At 29.3% G+C, this 26048-nt stretch overlaps 2 protein-coding genes across 9 annotated transcripts in view; one reads left to right on the top strand and one right to left on the bottom strand.

Moving 5' to 3' along the window:
- Positions 1-3694, bottom strand: part of LOC107451896 (uncharacterized) — a 32089-nt gene extending 28395 nt beyond the window's left edge. The window contains exon 1 of the mRNA XM_087152063.1: positions 3578-3694. The gene's annotated coding sequence lies outside the window, so the exon portion shown is untranslated. The remainder of the gene's footprint in view (positions 1-3577) is intronic.
- Positions 1330-26048, top strand: part of LOC107451898 (uncharacterized) — a 38349-nt gene continuing 13630 nt past the window's right edge. For 2 of the 8 annotated variants that reach the window (XM_043038690.3, XM_043038691.3), the window contains exons 1-5: positions 1330-1819; positions 6410-6566; positions 12443-14029; positions 17199-17327; positions 21449-21547. In XM_043038690.3, coding sequence (XP_042894624.2) covers positions 1481-1819; positions 6410-6566; positions 12443-14029; positions 17199-17327; positions 21449-21547 — 2311 coding nt within the window. In that variant the 5' untranslated portion in view covers positions 1330-1480. Of the gene's footprint in view, positions 1820-2121; positions 2141-6409; positions 6567-8524; positions 8688-10897; positions 11142-12442; positions 14030-17198; positions 17328-21448; positions 21548-24004; positions 24231-26048 lie in introns of those variants that run through there. The other 6 variants (XM_043038692.3, XM_043038693.3, XM_071187112.2 and 3 more) reach the window with 6 other exon arrangements.

The raw sequence follows: 26048 nt of genomic DNA, 5'->3' as shown, positions 1-26048 counted from the left end.
TCGACTTTTAAATGTTTTTATTCGATTGAGAAATAAGTATAAAAAATAGTTTTCTTGGTTAATAGTGGGGTCACTCAATTAGTATTTTGAAAACTATTAGAATTTTTTTTCTCCATAATATATGTATAGAAAACCACATTAAAATTATGTAAATTATTTTCATTTAATTTCCGTTAAATATAATTTAGACTGAAGGAGTTGCAACACAAGCAGGGTACAGCTAATGTTCAATAAGATTCTAAATGTAAATTGAAAAATTACCAGCATCTGTGAAATAGGAAAGAACAAGGCTTGTTGACATAAAGAGAAAGTTTATATAGTACTTATAATTTTTTCTACCCAATCGGTTTGTTGTTTTGTGAAACCCCAAAATATTGGGGGTTCACAAAGGCATTTTCAATAGTTGGGGTAGACAGACTGAGTGATTACGGTTATATTTGTGTGTTTAATATTTAAATAGAAAAGAAAAAAAACTTTTGTGGATCAGCGATTTAACTATTTGGTGAAACTGTCGTGCGGAGACAAGTTCGTATAGTTCAGATATATAGCTTTGTCAATTTTTTAAATGGTGTTTGGATTTCAAATTAACATTTAATAATTTTTTTTAGAGATTAGTAATTTCAAGTTTTTTTTAGGAATTCATTAAACTTTCGTTAAATTTTTAGAATTCAATTTAAAGTTTTTGTGATTAACTTGCTTAATTAAAGCATTTAATTTGTTACTGTTTAATATCTGTTTAAATTTTAATTACTAATCTGTGTTTATTCTACTGATTCTATCAAATCACTATTATGATATGCCAACTTATCCCCCACAGAAAAAATAGTTAATTTTTATTTTTTTGTAAATTCAGTATTAAATGTATTTTTTTAAAATTTTAGTGTTAGTTTGTAGTCAAGCCGTGACCTTAGCAACAGAAATACAGCTATAATTTGGTGTAAACATTATAAAACAAAATTTTAAAAAAAAGAAAGGAAGGAAGAAAGAAAAAAAAGGAATAATCTAAAGCTAAAAACTATGCCAACTAGCACTATTCACCTCTACTAAAAGCAAATTATTTTTTTCTTTTTTTGCTTTTATTACAACCCCGATGTTCTAAATTTGTTTGATTTTGCTTTTTCCAAGTTACTTTTTTTTTAAGGTACTATGTTTTGGTACTTATGGCATGGTAGACATTCCTGGTATTTCCAGTAAAGCATATTCTGATTTTTAATCAGGTATTTTGAACTCGGCGAGAAAGTTAACACCTCCTTTTATTTTCATATTCTTTTACCGTAATTTGGTTATCGCACGGGCTCCCTTAATTTATCGTTTGCCTTTTCATTAATTGGAGGAATGAATCACATGACCCAAGCATTACCTCTCGTGCAAACGTCAGTCTTTCAAATGTTCGAAATTTAAGTTTTATTTTAAAACAAACCAAATTATTGTGCAAGGTTTTAGTGGAGAGTGTGTGTTATACCGGAATTTTTTCGTTAAAATGAATGAATATAGTGGAAATTCTTCATGCCGTAATTTTATAATGCTATCTCGAAAGATGCATTTACTTTTCTTACGATACATTTTAGGCGGGAGATTGCGAGCACCCCCAGAAGCTGATTTGACATATTTGATTTCCACATTTCAGTATGGTGCAAAAACGGATCGAAGAGCTTTACAAAGCAAGTTTAAAAGCTGGGCGAAACGAATGGTTGTAGAAAATTATAAATTGAAACTTATATGTTCTGGTAAGGAAATAATTCCCATAGAAGATAGTTGTAAAATTGTGATGGACATTCATTTTCAAGGTCATCAATCCATCAGCCAAGTGATTCAGCAGGTAATATTTTTGTAACTCTTTTGTATTTAGAAGTTATTTCTTAAAATTCAAAATTGCTTTTCTTTAAGTTTTATCGTTTGGCGATAGTTTATCAATCAAAACTCGTAGAACGAATTATTTTCGCCAAATGAGTGTTGCAAAAGAAGTTCCAGCTGTTAATTAAGAAGATAATAAAAAAATTTACGTTAATTTCCGATAATAAGATTTAATTTGTCAGCTTGTCTATTTGATAATTTACTAATTTAACACCTAAAACAAATTAACATTTTATTTATTTATTTATTGTATCTTTTCATTTGCAAACCATGGGAATGAGAAAAGGTAAATTTCTTCACGATCTTAGTTCAACTTAGCGAATCTAGCAATAATATTTTCAGTTTCTATTAATGCGTATTTTGTAAAATTGTAATTTATTGTTCCGTAATCAATTTGGATTGTCGACTGGGAATTTTTTCCTTCAATTTATGGTATTTAAGTAATGCAAATTTTTACTTGATTGATAAAATAAAGAGAATGCCCATTTCAGCCCTAACAAATTTTTGGTGTAATAGTACTTTAAAGATAGAAAAAAAAAATCATTTTTAGTAGTTTACTTTCTTCATATAAATGAGGATTCCAAGACCTTTAATCGTACTAGAGAGTTTTCCTCATTTCAACTGACTTGTTTCCTTCATTTTTTTGTGTCGGACGTAGTTTATAACACCTTAGAGCAAAATAGCTGCTTGCGGATCTTGTGTTATTAAAATTTAACATTTACTCAATAATTTGTTGCATTCTCTTTATATTCAGTAAATTATTATTTTTTGAAAATGAAAAAATAGCCATGGCATTAAGTTTCATTTTAAAAAAAAGAAAATCAAACCTGCTAAATTGACGGTACTAAATGACATATTATAAGCTACTGGATGTGAAAGGCTTGGTGCTATAACAAGGTAAATTAAAAAGAAAAGATTTCATTTTATTACATTATTTATTAGATAAATTTTATTTCTATTTATTCATTTAGTGCAATAACCCAGACACGAATGTAAAATCGGTTTTCTCCGTGTGGTAAATTTAGTATGGGAAAATTATAGAAGCCTCTAATTTTAAGTTTCATTTGGCCTTCGCAAAGGATTTGTAAGAGTGGAATTACCTTGTATTAGTACCAAGCCCTTACTATGAAATATTACGAAGATGCAAAAGGGGTTCTAGTATTATTCTTAGTATACACAGTATTACAAATAAATTAAAAATCATTTAATATTATAGAAAAATATTATATTTCAGTAATTTTATAAGTTTAATTTAATTCTTATTTTTACATCTAATCTATGTTTTCAATACAATCTTTTTACAAGTCCCTTAGCCTAATTTCTATTTACCAATTTTGGATTTTATCATTACTAACAGAGCACCAGAGTAACTTCTATCTAAGCAATTGCTTTTTAAAAAAAATATAATAGATTACGTCTGGCAAATTTATTTTATAAAAAAAAAATAAATTACGTTCAAGATTAAATTTTGTGCATTTGTACACACTAAAATGAATTACAAAGACTAAAAACTATAGGATAGTCTTAAAAAATGATCTCCTCTTAACATAAAAACAGAATGTATTTCAGTGTGTGTGGTGTGACATGTTCAAATTTTATTTACGATATCAGCAATAGAAATTTTTTTTAAAACAATTAAGTCACAGTTGTTTACATTACTTTTTTTATTTTTAACTAAATAAACAAAATGGATGATCATTTTAAAAATTTGTTTTAAACTTACGAAAAGTCAGTCATAGTTTCTTTGCGATATCTCGAAATCAACAGCTTTCTGATTCCAAATGATTGATTTTTAACTCTTTCGATACCAGCGCCATATTTAGCTGGCGATGCCCTGTATGGTATTGCGCCACGTCATCGCGAATAATTTCTTGTGGGTCAATTATCAAGTACAGAGCGTATTTCAGTCTGCTTTGGATAAATATTTTAAATAGAAATAGTTGCCCATAAGAAAAAAAGAAAGATATTAGTTTTAACGAACTTATACGGCAATTTCTCTAAAAAAAAGTTTTTTTACTACTTATTTATATTTTTGTTTCAAATTATATAGTGTAGTCAAGGAAAAATCTGTTCCAAATAGTTTAACTAAGAACGTACCCGAACCTGTTATTCTCAATTTTTGCATATATTGCTATATTTATATGACTATTTTAGCTGATCAGGAAATATCAGTACCGAACTAAAAAATGACATTTTGTTTAAAAGTAACTTTAATAATTATTTAGTTAGATAATAATTGAAATATTTTTGACTTGAAAGAAAAACAAACCTTCACATCACAATCTTTACTGATGTTTCATATTGTAAGATAATTTCTTCCTTATTCAAACCCTTTTTTCAAAAATTCCAAATTTTTTTTTTTTACAAATTCCCAATAATGTTTAAAATTTTTACCACATTCAAATTCAACTTTTTCCTAATTTGAAGGGAAAATGTTATTACAATGAAACTGTTATTGATATTGAAACTGCTTTCCTAAACAATAATAGCTTGCCAAGATTTCAACACTTTTTGGTTTTTATTTTCAAGACTTCACAGAACGTTTTACTATCATTTATAAACAATTTCGTAGTATTCACTAAATCACCTAAACCCATAGCAGCATCGTACAAAAATAGTTGAGGACGAATTATGATAATTTTTTACTGAATTTTCATGAAATACGAGATTTTAACTACTGCGGTATATTAACAATTTAGGTAAAAATATCTAATTTTAAAACTGAAAACGATTTAATTATTAGACCAAAGAGAAATCTAAAAAAAGGCATGAAAGTGAAATCCAAGCGAAAATATTATGTAGCTATATATGAACTTTAATTTATAACCCCTTCTCTGCAAAATAAGAAAATTACAAATCCCTCCCCATGAGCCTCAGTGGCTCAGAGGATAAATCGCTCGCCTAAAAATTATGAAACACTGGTTCGAATCCCAGCTGTGTCTGGTTGATACGAATTTTGTTCCCGATTCGTACCGACCACAATGCTGACTTAAAATATCCTCAGTGGCAGACAGACCATGGGTTAGAATCCCTTCGCCGTCGGGCTAACCGTGAGAAGTTTTCGTGGTTCTTTTTCTCGCCATGTAGCGCAAATGCGAATTAGTTCCATCAAAAAATCTTCAATGAATGATAGTTTGTCCTAATGCTTGATAGAGGAGTTCCCTTGTCTTTTTGAGTTTGATTAAAAATTACGAGGCCATGGAGTTGAACATTGAAAGTCGTAAACTCTGAATTGGGTCGGTAGTTCAACGCCGGTAATAAAATACAAAACAAAAACCCCTAAATATAATATAAAAATACGTAAGAAATTCCAAAAATTCTCTCTCTTTGTTTTCACTTTTACTGTAATAATCTAATTTTCGAAATAAATTTAAATAAATAATGCAACTTTGCATAAAACGTAATTTATGTTTAAATTTATTTTATACAATTTTGAGTAGAATATTCTTTAGGAAATTTTTTTGTGTTTTCCTCCTTTTGATAGAAAAAAAATCTAAACCTCTAAAACTTATTAAATAAATTTTTTCTAATTTTTTCGTACCTCATATTTATCTTTAATTACAAATATGAAACTTTCGAAGCTTAATATTTTTCCAAATTGTTTGTTACATATCTGCATTTAAAAAAAATTAAAATAAGGGAATTTTATTGTCATACAACTCAAACATTTTATCTACCACTTGTAGATCAAAATTGAAAATTATTCAATTAAAAGAATCTTAAATTTTTCGTGATGTTAACATAGATTTAGTTCCCCATTTTATGGGATAAAATTTAAAGCAGGTATTACTCGGTTATCATTGCAATTTTTTATTTTCAGTTTTATTTTTGAATTTTTAGTAACAACAGAAACTCATTAAAAGATTTTTCGCCTATGAGGTTTAGTAATAATGCAAAGAGTTAAATTGTAGATATAATTTACTCTATATAATAATTATAAGACTGTTTAAAATTATGTACCCTATTTAATAGGTTTCTCATAAAATTTTACGTAATATATTACTTTTTAATAAATTAAATCGCTCTTAGATTTAAGCCATTAATTTGAAATAATAATTACTATTAAAAATGAAATAATAGCAGGGAATAATACTAAGAAATGATGATAAATAACTATTATTAATAAATAAATGATAACGAAATATTTTAGAGATAAAAAATACCTTTATTAGTTTTATTAATTTTATGTTAACCAAAGAAATATGGTAAGTTCTTTTTTGACTTAAGATTCTATATTATATGATTTTTGTGGTGAAAAAGATTTAATCAACAATAAACTATTATTAGACTATTATAGGCTCAGGTTTCAGATCTTAGACCATTATTTTTTATATTATAAAGAGAAGCATTGCTTTTCCAATAAAAATTATAATTGTAAAATTATAAATTATAATTAAAATAACTAAAAATTACAATTGAGCACTAAAAATTTTTAAATTGTCAATCGTTAACTTATCACGAAAATAAATTTGTTCAAAAGAATTATTTCTTTAGGGCAAAATTAAATATTAATTAACATAATTAAATTGCTTATTGAAAGTTTTCCATCTTTTAGATTCAAGAGAAATACACTTGGACAAAGAAAAATTTTGGAATGGACCGGGTGATGATTGTTGATTTTATACTAAAGAACTGTAACAATCTGGATTGTATTCGAGCAATCGAAAGTAACGAATTTATGAGAAATTACCAGCGAGAAGATTACTTTAAAGGTAACAAAAATTATCATTTATTTACGTCGTTTGCTATTTCTTATGGTAACGTTTTAAATGTTACAAGTTCTCAACATTTGTTTCGTTCTAGTTTTTTTTTCTCTCTCTATTTTTAAATTTGCAGGTCTTGTAAGATTCTGGGTCTGATCAAATTGAATCGCTTTCGAATTGTGGTTTATTTATTTTTACCTTACAAAATGTATATCTATATCAAACTAATCGATTAAGAGATGTTAAACGGTGATTTTTCGCGGGAGAACGAAGTATTCAAAGCAATCAAGCGAATTCAGTAAATTCTAGTTAAGCCGAAGTCAAATACTACTAGAATATCAAGTAAAATGTATTCGTTTTTTTTTTCTTTTCTTTTTCCTCGTTTTTTTTCTGTTATCAGTTTTCGCTTTGAGCATCAGTTTGTCTCTTCTTTTACCAATAAAAAAGCTGATTATTTTTAAATATTCTGATCTGTTTGCTTTCATAATTTTCTAATCAAATATTAACTCGAATTTTCATTTTATTTTTATCCCACATAGGTTACTTTAAAATACGAACCATTTAAAAAATAAACTACGAGCAACCGAATTTCCTCATATATATGGGCGAATCTCAGGAATCATTAACCTATATCTCTTCAAACTTTTCTTATAAATATATAACATAATAAGCGAAAATTAATTCTAATAAAATTACAGGAATAACTATGCATTACTAACTTTAAGATACGTACAGTTTTGATTGCGAGTAACTTGCTTTTGGTTTTCATTTCTTACTTCAATCCTACATTTGACAACTTTTTATGAGTGTCGCTTAGAGTGTTTAACATACTTTTTTTTCAATATTTATTCTGTTTAAAAAAAAACTGAAAATCACTGAAAACATAATTTAGTAGCTCAGCTGTACTATCATATTTTCTTGAATATTTTTCGTGAATATTGACGTTTGCGAACACTTAAAGTTTGTCGCCAAATTTTGGCACGTCAAACGGTAACCATCGGAAATTGAAAAAAAAGGTATACAATCCAATTCTGAGAGTTACAAGTTAAACTAATGATACAAGTTTGTTCTACTTTAAATAAGCTTTTGGAATATCATTAACATAAAACTCGCAGAATTGGACTGTATACCTTTTTTTTTCAATTTTCGACGGTTACGGTTTGACGTTTATAAGAAAAGTTTGAAGACATATAGGTTAATGATTCCTGAGATTCGCCCATATATCTATCTATATATATATATATATATATATATATATATATATATATATATATATATATATATATATATCTCACAATAAAGACAAAAAGAAATACGAAGAGAATTAAGAACCTTAAGTTTTATTTATTGCGCATAAGCTGCAAGTATATCGAACTCATAAAATAAGTTTTTTTCTTTTTTCACAAATACATGCATCGATAAGAATCTAAATTATTTTTTGATGTTTTCTCATATTAATATGATTGATTTAGAAATATTTGACTTTTATTTATGTAAGAAATTTGCGGAAAAGAAAGAAAGTATCGTGTCTGTGTGTAAAAAAAATATCGTTTTATAGATGATTTAACTAGTGCACGCGTCAATTTAAAAAAAAAAGAAAAAAAAAGGTTGAATATTTTTTTTAAGTTTCTAATAGATTAAATTATCAAAAAAATATAAATTGTTCCTACCATAAAAAAGAACAACAAGCAATTATTTGATTAATTTCTCTAAATCCGTTTTAAGGTGTTTCTATTACATAATTATTTAATACTAATGTTTAGAGCTGTTATGCAATGATTTTTTTTCCCCTCGGAAGGTTTCCGTATAAATTATGTTTTATAAAAAAAACTGGACGAAAGAATGGTTATAAAAAGCCTTTTGACAATTATCTGTTTATTTTTTATTCGTTTTTGTTCCTCGCCTTTAGAATTTGAGCTCACCATAATTTTGAATTAATCCGCCAATATCCGGGGCGATTTACACTTCTCTTTAAGAAATTACCAAGTTTTCATCGATAGCGAATTGTAATCGTCTTTACCAAGCACGCTCATTTTCTAGATTTAGTTTAAACGATGATAAAACCAGAACTCCTTCCTTCATTTTCCAGAACCAGAACTATTCCTTTATTTTGGAATTATCAGTTTTCAAGTATGTTAATAAAAACTTTATTTTAGGTTAGCTTATTTACTTTCTTTCCTGTTCCTATATTTTACAATTCTTTCCTGTTCCTATATTTGTACAAAAATCTTCCCATATATTTGCAAAACTAAATTGTTTCTGTTGGTTGCAATTAAAATATTTTGTCGTCTATTTTTTTTTCTTCGAAATGTACAAGTTTAGGTTAGGACACATCACTGTGATAAAAATTGCATTGGAATCTATGCTTGAAAATGTCGTCGTACACGGCTAGAGGCGCTTTACTATTATGACATGTTCGGAAGTACATGAAGAAACAGTTCATGATAGGAAAGAGCCACTAGCGGCATATAGTGCCATTTCCTGGTATGGATTTCCATGGATTTTTTTATCTCGGTGATGCGACCTAACTCTCCTAAAAGCATGTTACAACATTTACGCAACTTGTTCTTATATGTGACATTTTTACGTTTTGACGAAGACTAGACTAAACATGTCATTAAAAACACTGTAGCTTGGAGCGCGAAACAGATTGTAAATTGGAAATCAGTGATACGAAAGTATTTAAAGTCGGTTAAACAAAAACTCATGTTATAGAAAAAAAAATTATCCCCAGTGTAATTTAGTTAATTCATAATAAAATGAATGAACATTAATTTAAATGTTATATATTTGGATTTACTATTACAAATTTCATCTGGATTCTGGGCTTAATGTCTGCTGGACGAGTAAATTATTATGCGAGTATAAACTGTTAAGATCATACTTTTTCCCGCACATTTCTCGCGTATGGCTTTATTGAAAAATGTAAAAAAAAAATTTCTGATTTAAAAATATTTTTTTCCTTACAAGAAACATAAGAGGCTACTCAACCATTATCATAAACATGTTAAAATGTTAGGTATTATTATCATTTTTTTTAGAGTTTTTCTTTTTTTACAATGACTCATCGACAGAATGAAGTCTTTTAATGTTTTCTAGTTATTTTTATTCTAAGTTTATGATAGAGCTTAAAACTATTTTAAATAATAATTTAAAGCAATTAACTGTATGCTTGAAAAACAAAAGCAATAGATATGTTTAATTAGATTTATATATTTTTTTTGAAAAAATTAAAAAGTAAAATAAGTTTTCTATTTTCACGGCTGAAACTTTAAAAATTAAATCGGTAATTCCGACATTTCTCAATTGAGTACAACTTTAAATTTTTTTTTTCTGCTTTCAACATTTTATTTCATTTTTTTTTAAAAATTAAACTATCCTTATAGTTATTATAATTTATACTACCTTTATTTGACTGGGTTAAGATTTTTTCTTCTAAACGCTTTCCTTTAGTTTTGAAAAATACCGTATAAACACTAAGATTTATTAAGATTGTTGCATTTAAAATTTACTCAGTGTGTTAATATATTCAAAGAAGTATGTTTTAAAAATATAAAATCCTTTATATTTAAAATAAACTTAAGTCTTTTGACAATAGTAAAGATGAGATATTTTATGTAATTTCTAGATTGAGAAAGCTGTAATTGGCGAAATAGTGGTACAGGTACACTATATGATCTAAGTCGTTATCTATTTTGTTAGCTTTTTTTTGAAAAAACTTACAAACGATTTTTAACAATTAATCGAATTTTGTGTCTTATAAGAAGTATAAAAGTATTGTTCAACTTAACGCAATATTAAGTGTTGCGATGGATTTCAAACTTTATTACTCAATTATTTCTTAAGCACAATATCAGCAAAAATGTCTATGTAATAAATACTTTGCCATCTTTCAATGCATAAGTAATATTTGAGATGCCCTTATTTTTTCAAATTAAAATATATTTTGAAAGTATTAAAGTTTGCATGAATGAAATATTAAGTTTATTGAGCTAGCCATTATAATACTTCTATGTCTCAAATTTATAATTAACTGTATTGAAGTGCAGTTATTTTAATTAAACTCAAAGTAATTTGAAACTTTTAGTCAATTTGCAAAGTTGAAGGCTTTTGCTACTTATTGTAATGAATTATTAATAGTTAAAAAGACATTACTGTTAACTATATATAGTCTGAAAGGTCTTATTGTATCATAATTTAAAAGATATACTTTAAGTTAGAAAATGATACCAGTATGCGCAGTTTTTTCAGAATTCAAGAATTCGATAATTCTAGCTAATTTCATTCAGTTACCGTTTGGAGTCTGTATAGATATTTTTTACAAAGCCTCTTTAAAAGATTTAAACTGAATAAATATGAGCCGATTCATTTTTATTTGTTTGATATACGCAAGTAGAAAATTAGCTTTTATTTGCAAGTATTTCCTTTTAGAGTATAGGAATCTAGAAGAATATTTTAACGCATTAACTGTATTCGTATTCGCATTGCGCAATTTTTATTCTAAGTTGAATAGTTCCGATTTGAGATATAACTCTAACGAAAGTATTATCGTCTGCAAATCAAATCAGCCAACGATTTTTCATGGTAAGTTTTGTTTTTAAGTAAAAATTGTAGAATATTAATTGTATGCGCTTAAATAAGAAATCGTACAAATATTTGTATTCGAAAGTGTAAGCTGAAAAATCTAATATTTTTTTTTTCTATTTGTAACTGCATATTGCAACAAATTTCACTTTTTCGCTAATAAAATTGTTTCATTATTTCTAATTTTCTCATGTGTACAATGTATTTGATTTATATGGATAACCTTTTCAGTATTGTAAAAATAAATGTTTTATTACTATAAATCAAATTATTGCTTTAAAATTACTTATTAAGAACAATGATTTTTTGCTAATTCGTATTTTCTTTAAAGCTCGTTCCAATAAAACTCAATTACCAATATGTAATAATAAAACTTTATATAGAAATTGATGTATACATTTTTAATTGTCTTAGATTGATTCATACATTTACGTTTAATTTGTTCAGAACTTAGCACTTATTTACTATTATATGTATTTATTATATCCGTCTAGCCCTCTAAAATCTCCGAATTAGAAGCATGACTTGTAATTATTTCAACGACTAATTATTTTTAGAGTAATTTGATGCATACATTTATGTTTAATTTGTTCAGAACTAAGCACTTATTTACTATCATATGTATTTATTATATCTCTCTAGCCCTCTAAAATCCCCGAATTAGAAACACGACTTGTAATTATTTCAACAACGAATTATTTTTCGAGTAATTAAGATTTAAAAAAAAAATTCTCAAAAGGAATGAAATGACTACATTTGATCTCAAAATAGCATTTTTATATAGGCATTGTGTAATATGTAAAATATGATATTATGATACAACTCTGAGGAATTGGGTCATTTCTGAATAAATTAGTACTATACTTTAGACCAATTGTGTTATTGTGCAGCTATTATGAGAACTTATGATTGAAAGTTTGAGTGTATACTCTGTTATGAAAAATAGAATTAAATCATTTCTCGTGTGTGGGGGGAATCGAAAAAAATTACATAACTTTCCTAACCTAAACCAACCTTTTTCTCCGTAACCATAGTGACCGCTAGTCTGTATCTGAAGGACATCTCGTGATAGCCGGTACGTACGTCTTATTTTATTAGTAATATATGTATGTATTTTTTGTAAATAGCCCACACTACGATCACTTTATGATTAATGTGTAATTGTCTTAAACGTATTTAATATAAGATCTACTATTCTTTTGATAGCGTTTTGAATATATTTTTGATTATGTATCACTTTCGAATAAAGAATAATGCGATACTGTTATTTTATGATGCTGTATCATCTTAATTTATTTTAGATATGATGCTTTCTTCGGACCCTGGTATTTGCAACATATATAATCAAATGCAGCAAGGCTCCGTTTCGATGGCAAATCCTTCTACATTTTATGGTTTGACAAAAGGTCACCCTTTGTCTTCAAGTTCGAGTGACATTGAAAATAGTTTTTCGAGTGATTTAAAAATCACTAATGTGAGAAGCATTAAACCCGTTCCTGATAATTTAGCGAAAGGAACTCTTTCGAAGGGAATTCCAAAAAACTTTGAAATTGGTCTGCAGAAAACTACAACTAGCATCAGGGAAATGTCATATACGAAATCCGATGATAATAAGCTGAAAACGCAGAAATCTTTGAGAGTAATACCGCGATCATTTCGAAAACCAAAGAATATCAATGATTTTAATGCTCTTTTGAGAGCTGCAGAGCAGTTTTCCAATTACCCGGCAGTTTTATATAACCCGAAAACTAAGTTTTTGGGTAATTTTGGTTTGGTTCCCAAGCGAATATGTAGCAAAAAGACTCTTACGAAAGTCGAGAAAGAAAAGAAAAGGAAAAAGATACAAGACCGGCAGAATATGATATATCATCAAAACAGAAAAAATCTTCGAGATCGGAACAAGCTTAACAAAATAAAGCTGAAAGAAATGGAGAGGCGAGCCTACTTGGAAAATTTCAAAAGAAATTCTGTGGATAGATTATGTAAGATGGTTTCTAAGAGTTCTTCTGGGACTATGTCGAACTATTCAAACAGTGCTATTAGCAATAGCACTGAATCTAATGATGTCATTAGCAGTGCTGATGATAGTGAAATTGAGATTGTTGAAATTGTTCCGAAAATAGATGGACCGGAAGTTATAGATATCGTATCATCTGATGACGAAAATAACTTTGAGAATTGTTCTTTCAAACCCAAAGATTCGAGTAGGGATGTAACGATATTGACGAATGGTAATAAGACAATGAATGTAGAAAGTAATTTGAAAAGAAATGAAACTATGAGTTCTCTGAAGAAATGTAAAGATGATGGTTTGAAACCCAACCAGCAAAGCAAGGATAGTCCCGGATCAACTAGTAGCACCCTTAAATCAGAAACTCAAAACAGATTCTGTTCGATTTTCAAACAACCATACCTTCTTCCACCAAAATCTAAAGGAGAAGTTGCAATTTTACCGTCCCTACAATGCCGTCCTCCATTATCAATCCAAAACAAAATAGCTGGTTCTCTCAACGCTCAGAGTTCCAATCCAGTAAAATTATCGAAAGCCTTTATGCAAGGCAAAAAATCTATTTTGCAGCCTATTTCGAGTGTGATGGGGCGTAAAAGTTCTAACATGCAAAGATTATTGACTTCAGGAATTGCCAACAAGATTCCTCGTGACATTAATGTTTATTTGGTGAAAAAACAACCGAGTGGTGTGATTAAAATGGTTCCTTGCAACAGAGTTGTTACAACTAATAATGAAAGTTTACAGTACGTCAATGAAGCTAGTCCGATATCGGTTATAAATTCTGGAAGGTGCGTGGATATTCCGACTAAGACAAAATACAGAGCCATTTTGCCTGTGCCTGACAGAGTTTTGGAGTTGAATCGCCTGAAAGTTTTAGGTAGGTGTAATTTTGAATTTAAGTTCAATCAGTATGCTTAAAGCAGGTTTTTTTTTTCAAAAAAATCTGACCCATTTTTAAATTTTTTTTTTATCAATTACCCTAGTTTTTTTCGAATATCAGAAATATTTTTCATTTTTATTCATAAGTCCATGTTAAAGCTAAATTGATTATTTTTAATGAGATTGTAGGAAAAGCTTACACCTCATTAAGATATAAATTTAAGTTTATTTAAGTCTATAAAACTCAATTATTCGTTAACTATTTATCATTTGTTTTGTTGCAATGCAACTATTTTTTTTTTTGGGGGGGGGGGAGGATATTTAGATTGCTCCTCTGAGGACAAATTTGGTTCCTACTTTAGATTTCAGGGTTTTTTAGATTAGTTGTAGGTTTGAGATTGCTACTCAATCATTTTTATGTCTTTTTTACGATCGATTGTTATACTAAAACTGCAATTTTGTTTTCTTTAATTTTTGGTTTATAAATACTTGGTATATGTTTTGCGCCAAACAGATTATTTCGTAGTATTATATTCATTATTTTAATTGCATATGTTGAAAAGAAACAATTTTTCTAAGCTCGTAATAAAGGTTATTAATTTTAGGATAAAGGGAATCTAGGACGTCTTTAATTTATAATTTTAAAACTAAAACTCTTTGAAAGACTCATGTTTAACAGAACCACAAAAACAGAAAATTTATTCTCAAAACTCACAAAATTAAATGTAAATTTTTTACGCGCATCTTTTATAAAAAGATTGAAAAAGCCACTTTATTTTTCCATTCTTTCTTTAAATTTTTAAATTTTGATTCGCTAAATAAGAGCCTCATTTTCACAAAACTATAAGTAGATTTTTCTCAAAAATGAACCTTTCAACTCCGAAAACGTCTCGACTCCAGAGTACTCCCAATTCCGGCTGTAAAACCCTAAGTGATTTACCTTCTTTTGACGGAACTCCGAGCTTAAATGAATACAATTTGTACATATAGATTAACGAAAGAGTATTAATTATTTTTAAAATATGAAATTATTTAAATTTTATTAAGTATTTTGAAAGTATTAAGTGAATAAAATTCTTTCATCTTATCGTTTTATCAATATTAGTCTTAAAATTACATTTTATGTAGACAGTTGAATTCACAGGTCTGGAACGGCATCTAGTCTAGTTTTTAATTTGATTTTCGTGCACGCATAGACTAAAAATTAATGAGCTGAAATAAAGTTTCCATTAAAATAAAACAAAAATGGACGAAAATAGACGAGGGCAATGGTTATCAGGGAAACATACTTTCCTCATTGTTGAATTAGTTTTTTTTAATTTTTTTATTCGATGCGAAATACTATTGCAATTTTTCAAAAATGCACATCCTTTCCATCATTTCATTATAATATTGTTAGAAAAAAATCATTGTTTTCAATTTCGTTTATTTACAAACATTTAATTAAATAATTTTATAAAAGCAACGGAAATATTAAATAAATAATGGATTATTAATTGAGTATAAATTTAACTTCAAGTGTAAAAAAAGAAGAAAAAAAATCATTACTGGATAAAAAACATGGTCCTAACTCCCGAAACCCCGTAAATTCTAGGGTTCCGCGAGACATGATTTGGAAACCGCTGGTCTAGAGAAACCACAGTGCTAATTTCAGAAATTAATTTCTATTTTTTTTTTCTTAAGCATTGAAGAGTTTTTCTGTATATTATAACAACAGCTTCCAGCCTTTTTAAAGCTGTGCAAACCACCAATTTTGTAATTAAAAATAATAATAATAAAATAAATATAAGGAAATAAAAAATAAATCCTTGAAGACCATTAACTACTAAATAGGAAAATCACGAATTGACACTTAGAGCCTTGATTTCTCAGGGGATAGAGCGCACGTCTTCCAGTGAGGTGAACCGGGTTCGAATCAATCCCAGCGATGGCTGGTGGCGCGAATTTTGCACCCGCCTCGCACCGACCACAATATGAAATAAAAACATACTCAGTGGTAGACGGATCACGAGTTAGAGAGTCCCCTTGCCTCAGGCCAACCATGGGAGATTTTCCTGGTTTTTCCCCATGTAACGCAAATGCGGGTTAGTTCCATCAATAAGTCGTCCTAGAAGCCAAAATTCATTCAATACTTGATCCAGGAATTCCCTTGTCTTCAAGATTGGGTTAAAAATTACAGGGCTGCGGAGTTAGCATTAGTAGCCGTAAACTCAAAATCTGGGTCGGCTCTTTAAATACGGTTATAAAATGAAGTAAAAAGTAGACACCTATTACGGACGATATATATTGTGCAAAAATGTTTAAAACAAATATTTTTGTAATAATTATTGTATGTACTTAGTGATTATAATAATTACTTTTGTAATAATTATTGTATGTACTTAATGATTATAATAATTACTTTTGTAATAATTATTGTGTGTACTAAGCGAATAATTATTGTACGCACTTAGCTGTTACAATCATAAGAAAGCTCTAAACTAGATATCTAAGTAAAAAAAAAAACATTAATGAGAATTTTGACACTGTTCTCTTAAAAAAAAAAAAAAAAAAAAAAAAAAAAAAAAAAAAAAAAAAAAAAATCAATATCTGGATTTAAAGTGGATACCGGTAGCTTCAAGCATCCACGACCCAGTAGGTGTACCGCAGCGTTTGATACCGCTGTGCATAATGGTTTTCAAACGACAAATTTTTACGAATGCCAAATGACAACATTTTTGGGAATTATCTGGTTTAATTTTCCTTGTTTGAGCCGCGATGACTCTGGGGATAGAGCTTTCGCTTTCCAATGAGGCGAACCGGGTTCGAATCCCAGTCGATATGAATTCCGCATCCGGCTTGCATCGACCACAGTGCTGAGCTGAAATATCCTCATTGGTAGACGGATCATGGGTTAGAGTCCCTTTGCCGTCAGGCTAATCGTGGAAGGTTCTCGTGGTCTTCCTCTCCATGTGACGCAAACGCGGGTTAGCTCCATCAAAAAGTCATCCACGAAGGCAAAATTTCTCCCAATACTCGATCCAGGAGTTTTCCTTGTCTTCTGAATTGGGTTTAAAATTACAAGGCTACGGAGTTGAACATTAGCTGTCGTAAACCATAAAATTGGGTCGGCTGTTCAATGACGGTTTTTAAAATAAAATATATAATTATTTCTTTGTTTGTGGCAGATGAAAACAAGCTGTTAATTGATGAAGAGATGGCTAAACTGTCAAAGTGGATTGGAGGCATGAAAAGTACCGTGGCTCGTACATATTTCCAGCTTAATGTTCAAAAATCGAAGCAAAGGCTAGAATCACGTAAGTACTTATCTCTTATAAAATTGACTTGTGATTTTAAAAGAAATATGGAGGCCTAATTTTGTTGCTTTGAGTTTATTTATGATACGAGAACAAAACGTCTTCTGCTTGCTATCGCTTGTAGAGCTCCTTGTTGTATTGCTTGATATGGCAAATCCAATGAAACAAGACGTGATGATAATGTGTGAGCTTTACTTCAAATAGAATTTCATAGTTTATTTTTCTCAAAGTAAGGAACAGACGGTAAAAATAAATGATTATAATGTGTTGATCAGAAGATTCTAATTTCACATAAAATTTTCATATAAAATGGAATCGATATAATCAGTATCACATTATAGGCTGCATAATTTAATCTTTATATAAACTGTTATTCGACAAAAATGTAATCTCATTTCTCTCTCTAAATTTAGTAATGCTCACTCTTACTTAAAGATAAACTTTAGAAACTTCTCGAAAAGTAAAAACTAGAACAATTTATAGCATTTTTTTTGGAACCGGAAAGCTCTGAAATGAATTGAAGCTTATTACAAGAAGGTATCAAAATCAGTAAATTAGCTTATAGCTTTCACATCTAAGAAATTATTTTAAAGGTTCAAATCGAAATAAAATAAAATCGAAAGTTAAAGTGCTAAGGTGAGTAATAAGGAATGAAAGAGGTATGATGAACAACATCACACACTACTTCGCTCTCCTTTCGCCTTAAATTCATTTAATATCCCAGCTGTTTTACTTCAAGATTTCTTTTCACTTTATATAAAATAGAGGCTACAACCCTTTATTACTCTAACTCACCAACCCTCAGAACTTGCTCTTTATTTCAGATCATGCATTAAAATAATTTATCTTAGTTTTATTTGGCTAGCGTACAATTAATTATACAGGGTGCCAGTTTTGGTGATTCTATGAAATGGCGATTTTCTAAAATATTCTATATTAAATAAACAAAGCATACTTTCTTCTTTAAAAAGCTAAATTTGGTTTATTATCGTATGCATAAGCCAGGATAAAACTGAAAATCCTAGTAAAAGAAGATTTTTCTTAAAATATTCAACATTGATTTTAAATGTTTACTGTGCATTTTTCCTCTTAAAAACTTTTTTATATAAGTACCTCAGAAGTAGTTAATGTTTCATATGCTTACAGATAACGGCAGCATGCCTTTAAACCCAATCTTATTTTATATTTTAATTATTTTGTTTGGAACCTTCTTTTACGAATTTTCAGTAATATGAGTTGAATTTAAATATCAATTACGTTACCTTATTTACCTTGGCGATATGAGAAATATAAAACAATTATATATGCTTCACTATATGCAATTATGTATATGCAATTATATATGTAATTATGTATATGCAATTATATATGCTAAATTGGTTTCAGAATTGAGAAAAAAAATTTTTTTTTTCAAGCAGGGGGTTATTTTTGGAGAAATTTGGGCCCGTGTAAAGATGCTTGAAAGATATTTAAACTTGTTTATCATATAAGATGAACGCAAGCGCACGATTTATACAACTTACTCAGAACTTTACAGAAATATCACAGCCATCTCAATCCTAGAGTCCCCTGTAAGTTTTTTCGTCTATTAGTTGCCAGATACATACTTATATCACAGCTTTCCATTAAAAGTACTGTTCAACAAGTCTGCATGGAGCACGAACTGTTCTGTCTCTACGAGTTTTATATGGACTGGTTTGTTTAGTACTAGGAAGAGCAACATTAGGAGATTGGATGATGGTATAGTTTGCCCAAAATTAGAACTCCCCCAGACATTCATCTGGACCTATGTCGGTGACTATGGTAACGAGGTATGACTATTTCAAGTAGGGGTGCGGGGTCACTGTTTTGGAGAGGTTTCAGCTCGGATACGGCGAGAGAAAGGAAATCTTTCTTTGGTCTATTGTGTTAGTCCTAGAGTGAAGCCAGCCTCCCTGAAATGCGCCATTCTTGTTTCCATAGCACCAGACTTTGTGGCGGGAGGAGTTCTTAGCTTAGACAAACTATAACAGGATTACTGATGGGATTTTATCCGGGGAACTGTCTTTCACTACTGGGGCATTAGAGGCACGGTCCTTGTTTACTGAGATATCTTTGTTCTCCCTCCAGAATGATTGCGTAACAAGACAAACGAAGGAGGTTAGTATATGCGGTTCCTGATATCTCGAGGCGGTATCAATCAAGTAAGACCAGGAGGTATAATAATTCTAGAATCTTAATCTTTTATTAGCAAATCATTTTGAACTCAGATGAATGACGATGAGCTTAATATTTTAGACATTCTCCTGGTACGTAATGTCGCATCATTCGTAATTTATGGGTTGGAGTCTAGGAGTTAAGTTATCTAATGATTTAGATTTCACAATTTGCACACGAGGCTTATGATCAGTTTCAATGTGAATTTTTAGTTCGACAATAAAGTCATGAAATTTTTTACAAGCCTATATTATAGTCAATGCTGCCATTTCAATAAGTGCGTATCACAGTTCTGTATTGAACAATGTCCTAGGTGCATAAAAAAGTGGAAGTAAGTGACTATCGTCCTTTTAACAAAGAACTAAACCAATGCAGTAGGACGATGCATCTGTTGAAATAAAAATCACTTTCTTTTCATTATACAAGATTAATTCAGGTTTTTGCTAAAGTTTATGCTTAATTTCTTCCAATGCCATTATTCGAGATTTTTCTTAAATCGATTCTACTTTGTTTTTTGATAACCCATCAAGGGGTTTTGCTGCATTCGCAAACTTTGATTCAAATTTATTTAGTAATCCAGCCATTCTTAAAAATCTTATTAATTTAGTTACATACCTGAGTGTTGGAATTCTATATATAGCTTCTGTTTTTTCGAAATCAGGTTTTGGTTTGATACTTTTTTCAGAAATCACATGGCAAAAGTAGGGTAGGATTTTTTTTGACGAAATGGCATTTTTCAGTATTCCTCTAGCCTCCAGTAGCTTGAACTTTTGAAAGAACTTCACGTAATCGTTGATTATGCTCTTCTTCGATAACACCAAATATTACAAATTCATGTATCAGGACCTTCTTGAATAGTTTGTAGAATTCTTTATGGAAACACATCAGGAGCTGATTTCATTTTGAATGGAAAACTCTAAAGTTTAAATCTTTCAAATGGTGTAATAAAAGTAGCTAACAATTCTAACTTTACGAAAACTTACATTTGCATCCATAATACTAAATACTTAAGCATCTGAGATCATGAGAAAAATAATTCTCCTTCAATATTCTCATTCAGAACTGATAAATCAACACAAATTCTAATATCACCTGATTTTTTTAGGAACAATAATAATTGATGCACACCGCTGTGAGGATTTATCAACTATTTCTATAATTTCATTTTTTGTCATCTCGTCAAATAATTTTTTGTTTTAATTTATCCCTTTTGAGATACTGAAACTCGCCCGTGGTACCAAAATATCACATGGCTTAACATCAGTTTTTAACTTTATATTGTATTGCCTTCCAACTTTCATAATCCTTTTAAAAATTTCGGAAATTCTTCTACGGAATCTAATTTGAATTCTGATTTAAAAAATCGCTGAATGAGATTCAATTTTTTACTTGTTCTGCAACTTAACAAATGATTTTGTTCGTTATGTATTATATATACACTATCTCGGTAGCTAAAATTATTTCTTTTTTTTTAGTTTTATACCAGTCAGCATCAGATTCTCCTAATCTTATTTATATCTTGTCCAGATTCTCCTAATCTAATCTTATATGTTGTACTTTTGCTTCATAAATGCTTATGGGAACAACCGTCAAACATCTGCTCCAGTATCAATTCTGAAATTTTCAGGAAATATTTTAGCATTCCAACGGTTATCTGGATTATATTATGTTTTCTCAAAGTGCTGATTATCCGACCTATGAAATTTGAATTTTTCTAGTGTTTCCAATTTCATTTACACGTAATTTAGTCTTGCATACTTTATCATAGTGTTCAACTTTTTTTTTTGCATCGATTACAAATAGCTTTCCGAAGGAGACGTTAACGTAGGTTTGGTTTAATCATACGATTTTCATTTTTATAAATTGGATAAATTTAATTTTTAATAGATTTAGTTAACTTATTAATAATTTTGTTCTATTGATAGATGTGAATGCTGCTATTGCCATAGTGAAAAACATTCGGAGAAAGCTGTGGGAAATTGAAAAGCTGGAAGAACAAGTTAATAGCATGTCTAATGATACAAGTAAGTAATTTTTTAATTTTTGATATTAAAAACATATTCTAGAAACAAATCTTTCAGTTGCATCTACATTTATAAAAATTGCATGTCCGCAATATAAAAGGCTTTTTTTCTTAACATTAATATAACCTACATGCGCGCGACTGTAATGTACTCTATATTTCTGACATTTTTAAGAATTGCTTCTTATTCTTATTATGAAAGGTGTTCAATAGTGTAGACTTAGTTTATAACACCTTTAATTTTTTTCCCCGATTTTGATTACATAATAACATTTGCGCTTGAACAAAACAATGAATATACCGACTCTTGTGCTAGTATATTTTACTTCGATGCGTTAACTTCAGCAGTTATTTCATTGATCAGGATTACAAGTTAGTCTTAAATGTTAAACAAATATTGTTAAATGTTATTTTGTTAAAAATATAGTTGTTCTTTTTTGCAATGTCTGAAACTGGCTTCGCTCTGAAAAACTTCAATTATGTCTGTAAATGACAATACTTTTGGAACACATCATAGTAGAGAAAATTTATATAAAATCGTTTAAGCGTTAGGTATCTCTGTAACACTTTTCTTATTTCTGTACCGAAGTTATGCCTATTGGCTCCAAGTTTCAAAATTAAGGTTTCTTAATTTTTTAGAAATACTAAACTCCATTTATTTTCTGATGTTTTATCATAGACAAATGTTTGAACTTTAAAATGAACTAATATCGTTTTAAAGTTTTCCAGCTAATGACCTTAAAATTTGCAGAATTTCTGAAGGTTCATTCAATGTAAGAAAGTTAAGAATTCAGTATAATTGGTCTAAATTTTTTTGTTAATAATTTTATTTTCATATTACCATAATATCAGTTCAAATGAACACTTAAGCTATGAAACGGAAAAAGTTTGTAACAGCGAACAAGTCGTTCATCTGAAAAAGCTATTTTTATTTATTTTTCTAAAATTATTTTGTAGACTTTGCAGTGTCCCTTAACTTTAAACAAAAAAAAAAAAAAAAAAAAAAAAAAGAAAAGAAAGAAAGAAAGAAATAAAATAAGAAATAAAAATTATTCGCACAAGACCGTACCTAGATTCAACCGTTCTCAGTTGAGATCGTAAACAATTATTGTTTTATTAAATATAATGACGGGGGAAGTAAACGGGCTCTCTTGTATTCTCGTATACGACCTTTATTTTATGGTTTTGCAACAAGTTTGCCTTCAAAGTAAGTTTCAAAACATAATTTGTACGTAATAGTTTATAGTAAAGCATAATATTTTATTTTGAAATATTCCTTTCGTTTTTTGAGTAGTTTGAACAAATTTTCTTTCATTTAAAATATTGTTCTATTTTTACTATTAATTTGGCTGATTTTTTTTAATTCTTAAGACTATTGTCTGGTATACCCAAACTGTTGTTTTATTTATTTATTTATTTTTAAGATAAGTGCCGTCACTTCCAGTGTACATTTGCCCGGTATTCCATACACTGATGTTTTTCCTAATATACACTAGTCTGGTATTGTTTTAATAATAATGAATAAGCCTGTTCAAAAGTGTGTTTCACAAAAAAATGATTAATAAATTTTTATTTTATAACCGACGTTGAACAGCCGACCCAATTTTTTAGGTTTAAGACTATTAATGTTCAATTCTGTAACCTAGTAATTTTGAACCCAATCCAGAAGACTAGGGAACTCCTGTATCAAGTATTGAATGAAATTTGCCTTCGATCAGGACTGTTTGATGGAACTAACTCTCATTTGCGTTACACGAAGAGGAAAGCCACGAAAATCTCCCACTTTTAACCTCATGGCAAGGGTACTCCAATCCTTGATCCGTCTACCACTGAGGATATTTTACGCCACACTGTGGTCGGTGCGAGCTGGGTGCGGAATTCGTATCGACCAGCCATGACGGGGACTCTAACCGGAGTAACTTCATTGGAAGGCGAATGCACTATCCCCTGAGTCATCCCGGCTCTGATTTATTAATTAAAGAAAATTCTATTTTACTTTGATCATTAACTTACTAAAGTTACTTTTTAAAGCTCTTATAAGCCAATTATTTTAATGCCAAGACTCGCCGCTTAAGACTGCAAAACCAACAACCTCTGTTGCCAAATCCTCCGGAAATGGGAAAATTTTCCATCACCATCTCATACTCGTATGTAAACGCCGCAAAGAGCATTAAACCACAGTTCATATTAAGTTTTTTTTAATTTTATTTTTTATGACCATATCCATTTATAATTCTTCAGTTCTCTTTCTGTTTCTAGTGTCGAGACGACTGATTTTAGAAATTTCTTTACTATTTTCCACAATTACTTAAGGAACGCTGCACTATTAAAAAACTATTGAAATCCTCACTGCATAAATTTTGTGTAACTCCTTGCCTTTCTTAAAATTATTTACATTGATGACTTTTTCTTTTATGTGATCGAAATTTAAAATTGATTTCATATATTTTTTTTACAGAAACCCTTATCTAATGTCAGGAATACTCAATGATAACAAATAGGAATAGTCATGAGACCTTATTGAAATTTTAAAAAAAATAAATAAATAAAATTAAAAATACTGAATCTCTATTCAGCTGTAAACTACAGATGGACACTTTTATTATTTTTTGCGATATGTTATGGCAAAAACATACTGTAGATTATTATGTTTCGATATTTCAAATAAAATTATTTATTCATTATCTGTTTATTCAGTTTTTTATATTATTTATAAGTTGTTATCATATTTGCCGTGAAAATTGAAGAACTCATTTTGATCATATTTTGTTTGAAGCAGCTGATAGAAAAAAATAGATTCTTAAAACGGTATAATTTTTAAAGCTATTTTATGTTAATTTACATGATCTTTATTTTAAAACTACTACAGCATGCCACATATTTTAAATATACTATTTGCAAATATATGAGGCCAATACATAAGAGGGAACAATTTTATTTATATTAGAAGAAAAGGCATCATACATGTGAGGCCTCCGAAATTATTAAATATTTCATGAATGGGTATTGAATATACCCATCATTAAATTCTGCTCCTGTTGAAGTTATTAAATGTTTAAAATTAAACATTGAGTAAAACTGTCGTAAGTTACTCTATCAAGAAAACATATAAGCAACTATTTTTTTTTTTTTTAACGTAAAAGTTTCTGAATAATGTCAACTGGCCTGTTTATATGAAGGGTTTGGGTTTTTAGTCTCATTTCTCAAATTGTTCTGGAGAGATTTTTAAGTAATAGACATCACAATTTTCTTATGGGCTGTAAGATGTTTTGTGCATAGTGCTGCCATCTGGTAGAAATTTTAGCACTCTCGAAATACTTATCAGAAAATATTAAGGAAGAGTTAGATGTAAAAATGTCATATTTGTAAAAAGTGTAGTTTATCACTATATTGCTACAAAAACCCTTCATATATTTTTAAACTACTAAACTTATTAAAATGAAATATCCTAAAACAGGCATCTTTTGTAGTAAATAATAAAATAAAATTGAGGGAATTAACGTTAGATATTTTTAGTATTAAATAATGTGAAAAAAATAGGTGTATCAATGCGGTATAAAATGTGTTTTTATTGTATTTATTCTTTCGCTTAAAAAACGTTGTCTTTGAAATGTTTCAATTAAAAAGAAAATTTTATTTTCGAAATACATTATTTATATTTTTTTTACGTAATTTATATTCGTGTTGGTGTATAGTGTTAAAACTTTTTGTCAAGAATAAATTACTCTAGACTCAGAAACTGGGTGGTTTTTTTACGGTCGATTATACTTATATAGCACTCATTGCTAAAACATCTGCTCACAACATAGTGTGAATTTAATATTGCAAATTTTTTCATAATTCGCAGTTTAGTTCAAGTTATTTTTTGATTATCAAAATTCACTCAATTGCACTCACTATTTTCCAAGAAATTTTTTTTTTCTCAAGATTAATTTCCTTAGTTGAAGGACGAATTTTAGTTAACCTCGTATATCACAAAATCGTATTTGTTTCTGAAGCCAATTGATTTTCCTAATATTGGAGATTTTTGTTTTGTTTTGAAATGTTTTCATTGAACGATAGTGAATAAAAATACCTTAATATGTACTTCTCGCAATCTATAGGTTAGCCATCTCTGGCTTAGAACATCAAACTCTCTACCGGAGAGCCCTGTACCCAATGACACTGTATATTTCAATTGTTTGCTCGTCTCTCTCTATATATATATATAAAATCATCGTCGACCCAATATTTTGGGTTTACGACTATTGTTCAACTCCATAGCCTTGTAATTTTGAACCCAATCGAGAAGACAAGGGAACTCCCGGATCAAGTAGTGAGAGAAATTTGCCTTCGTGGAGAACTTTTTGACGGAACTAACTCCGCATTTGCGTTGTATGGAGAGGAAGACCACGAGAACCTCCCACGGGTAGCCTGACGGCAAAGGGACTCTAACCCGTGATCCGTCTACCACTAAGGATATTCAGGATAAGGATATTGTGGTCGATGCAAGCCGGATGCGG

Source organism: Parasteatoda tepidariorum, chromosome 9 (genome assembly GCF_982258835.1).
Source record: "Parasteatoda tepidariorum strain Cologne lab strain chromosome 9, Ptep-v5.0, whole genome shotgun sequence".
Taxonomy (NCBI): domain Eukaryota; kingdom Metazoa; phylum Arthropoda; class Arachnida; order Araneae; family Theridiidae; genus Parasteatoda; species Parasteatoda tepidariorum.
Note: the sequence above shows the minus strand (reverse complement) of the source record. Positions and strands in the feature narration are given on the sequence as shown.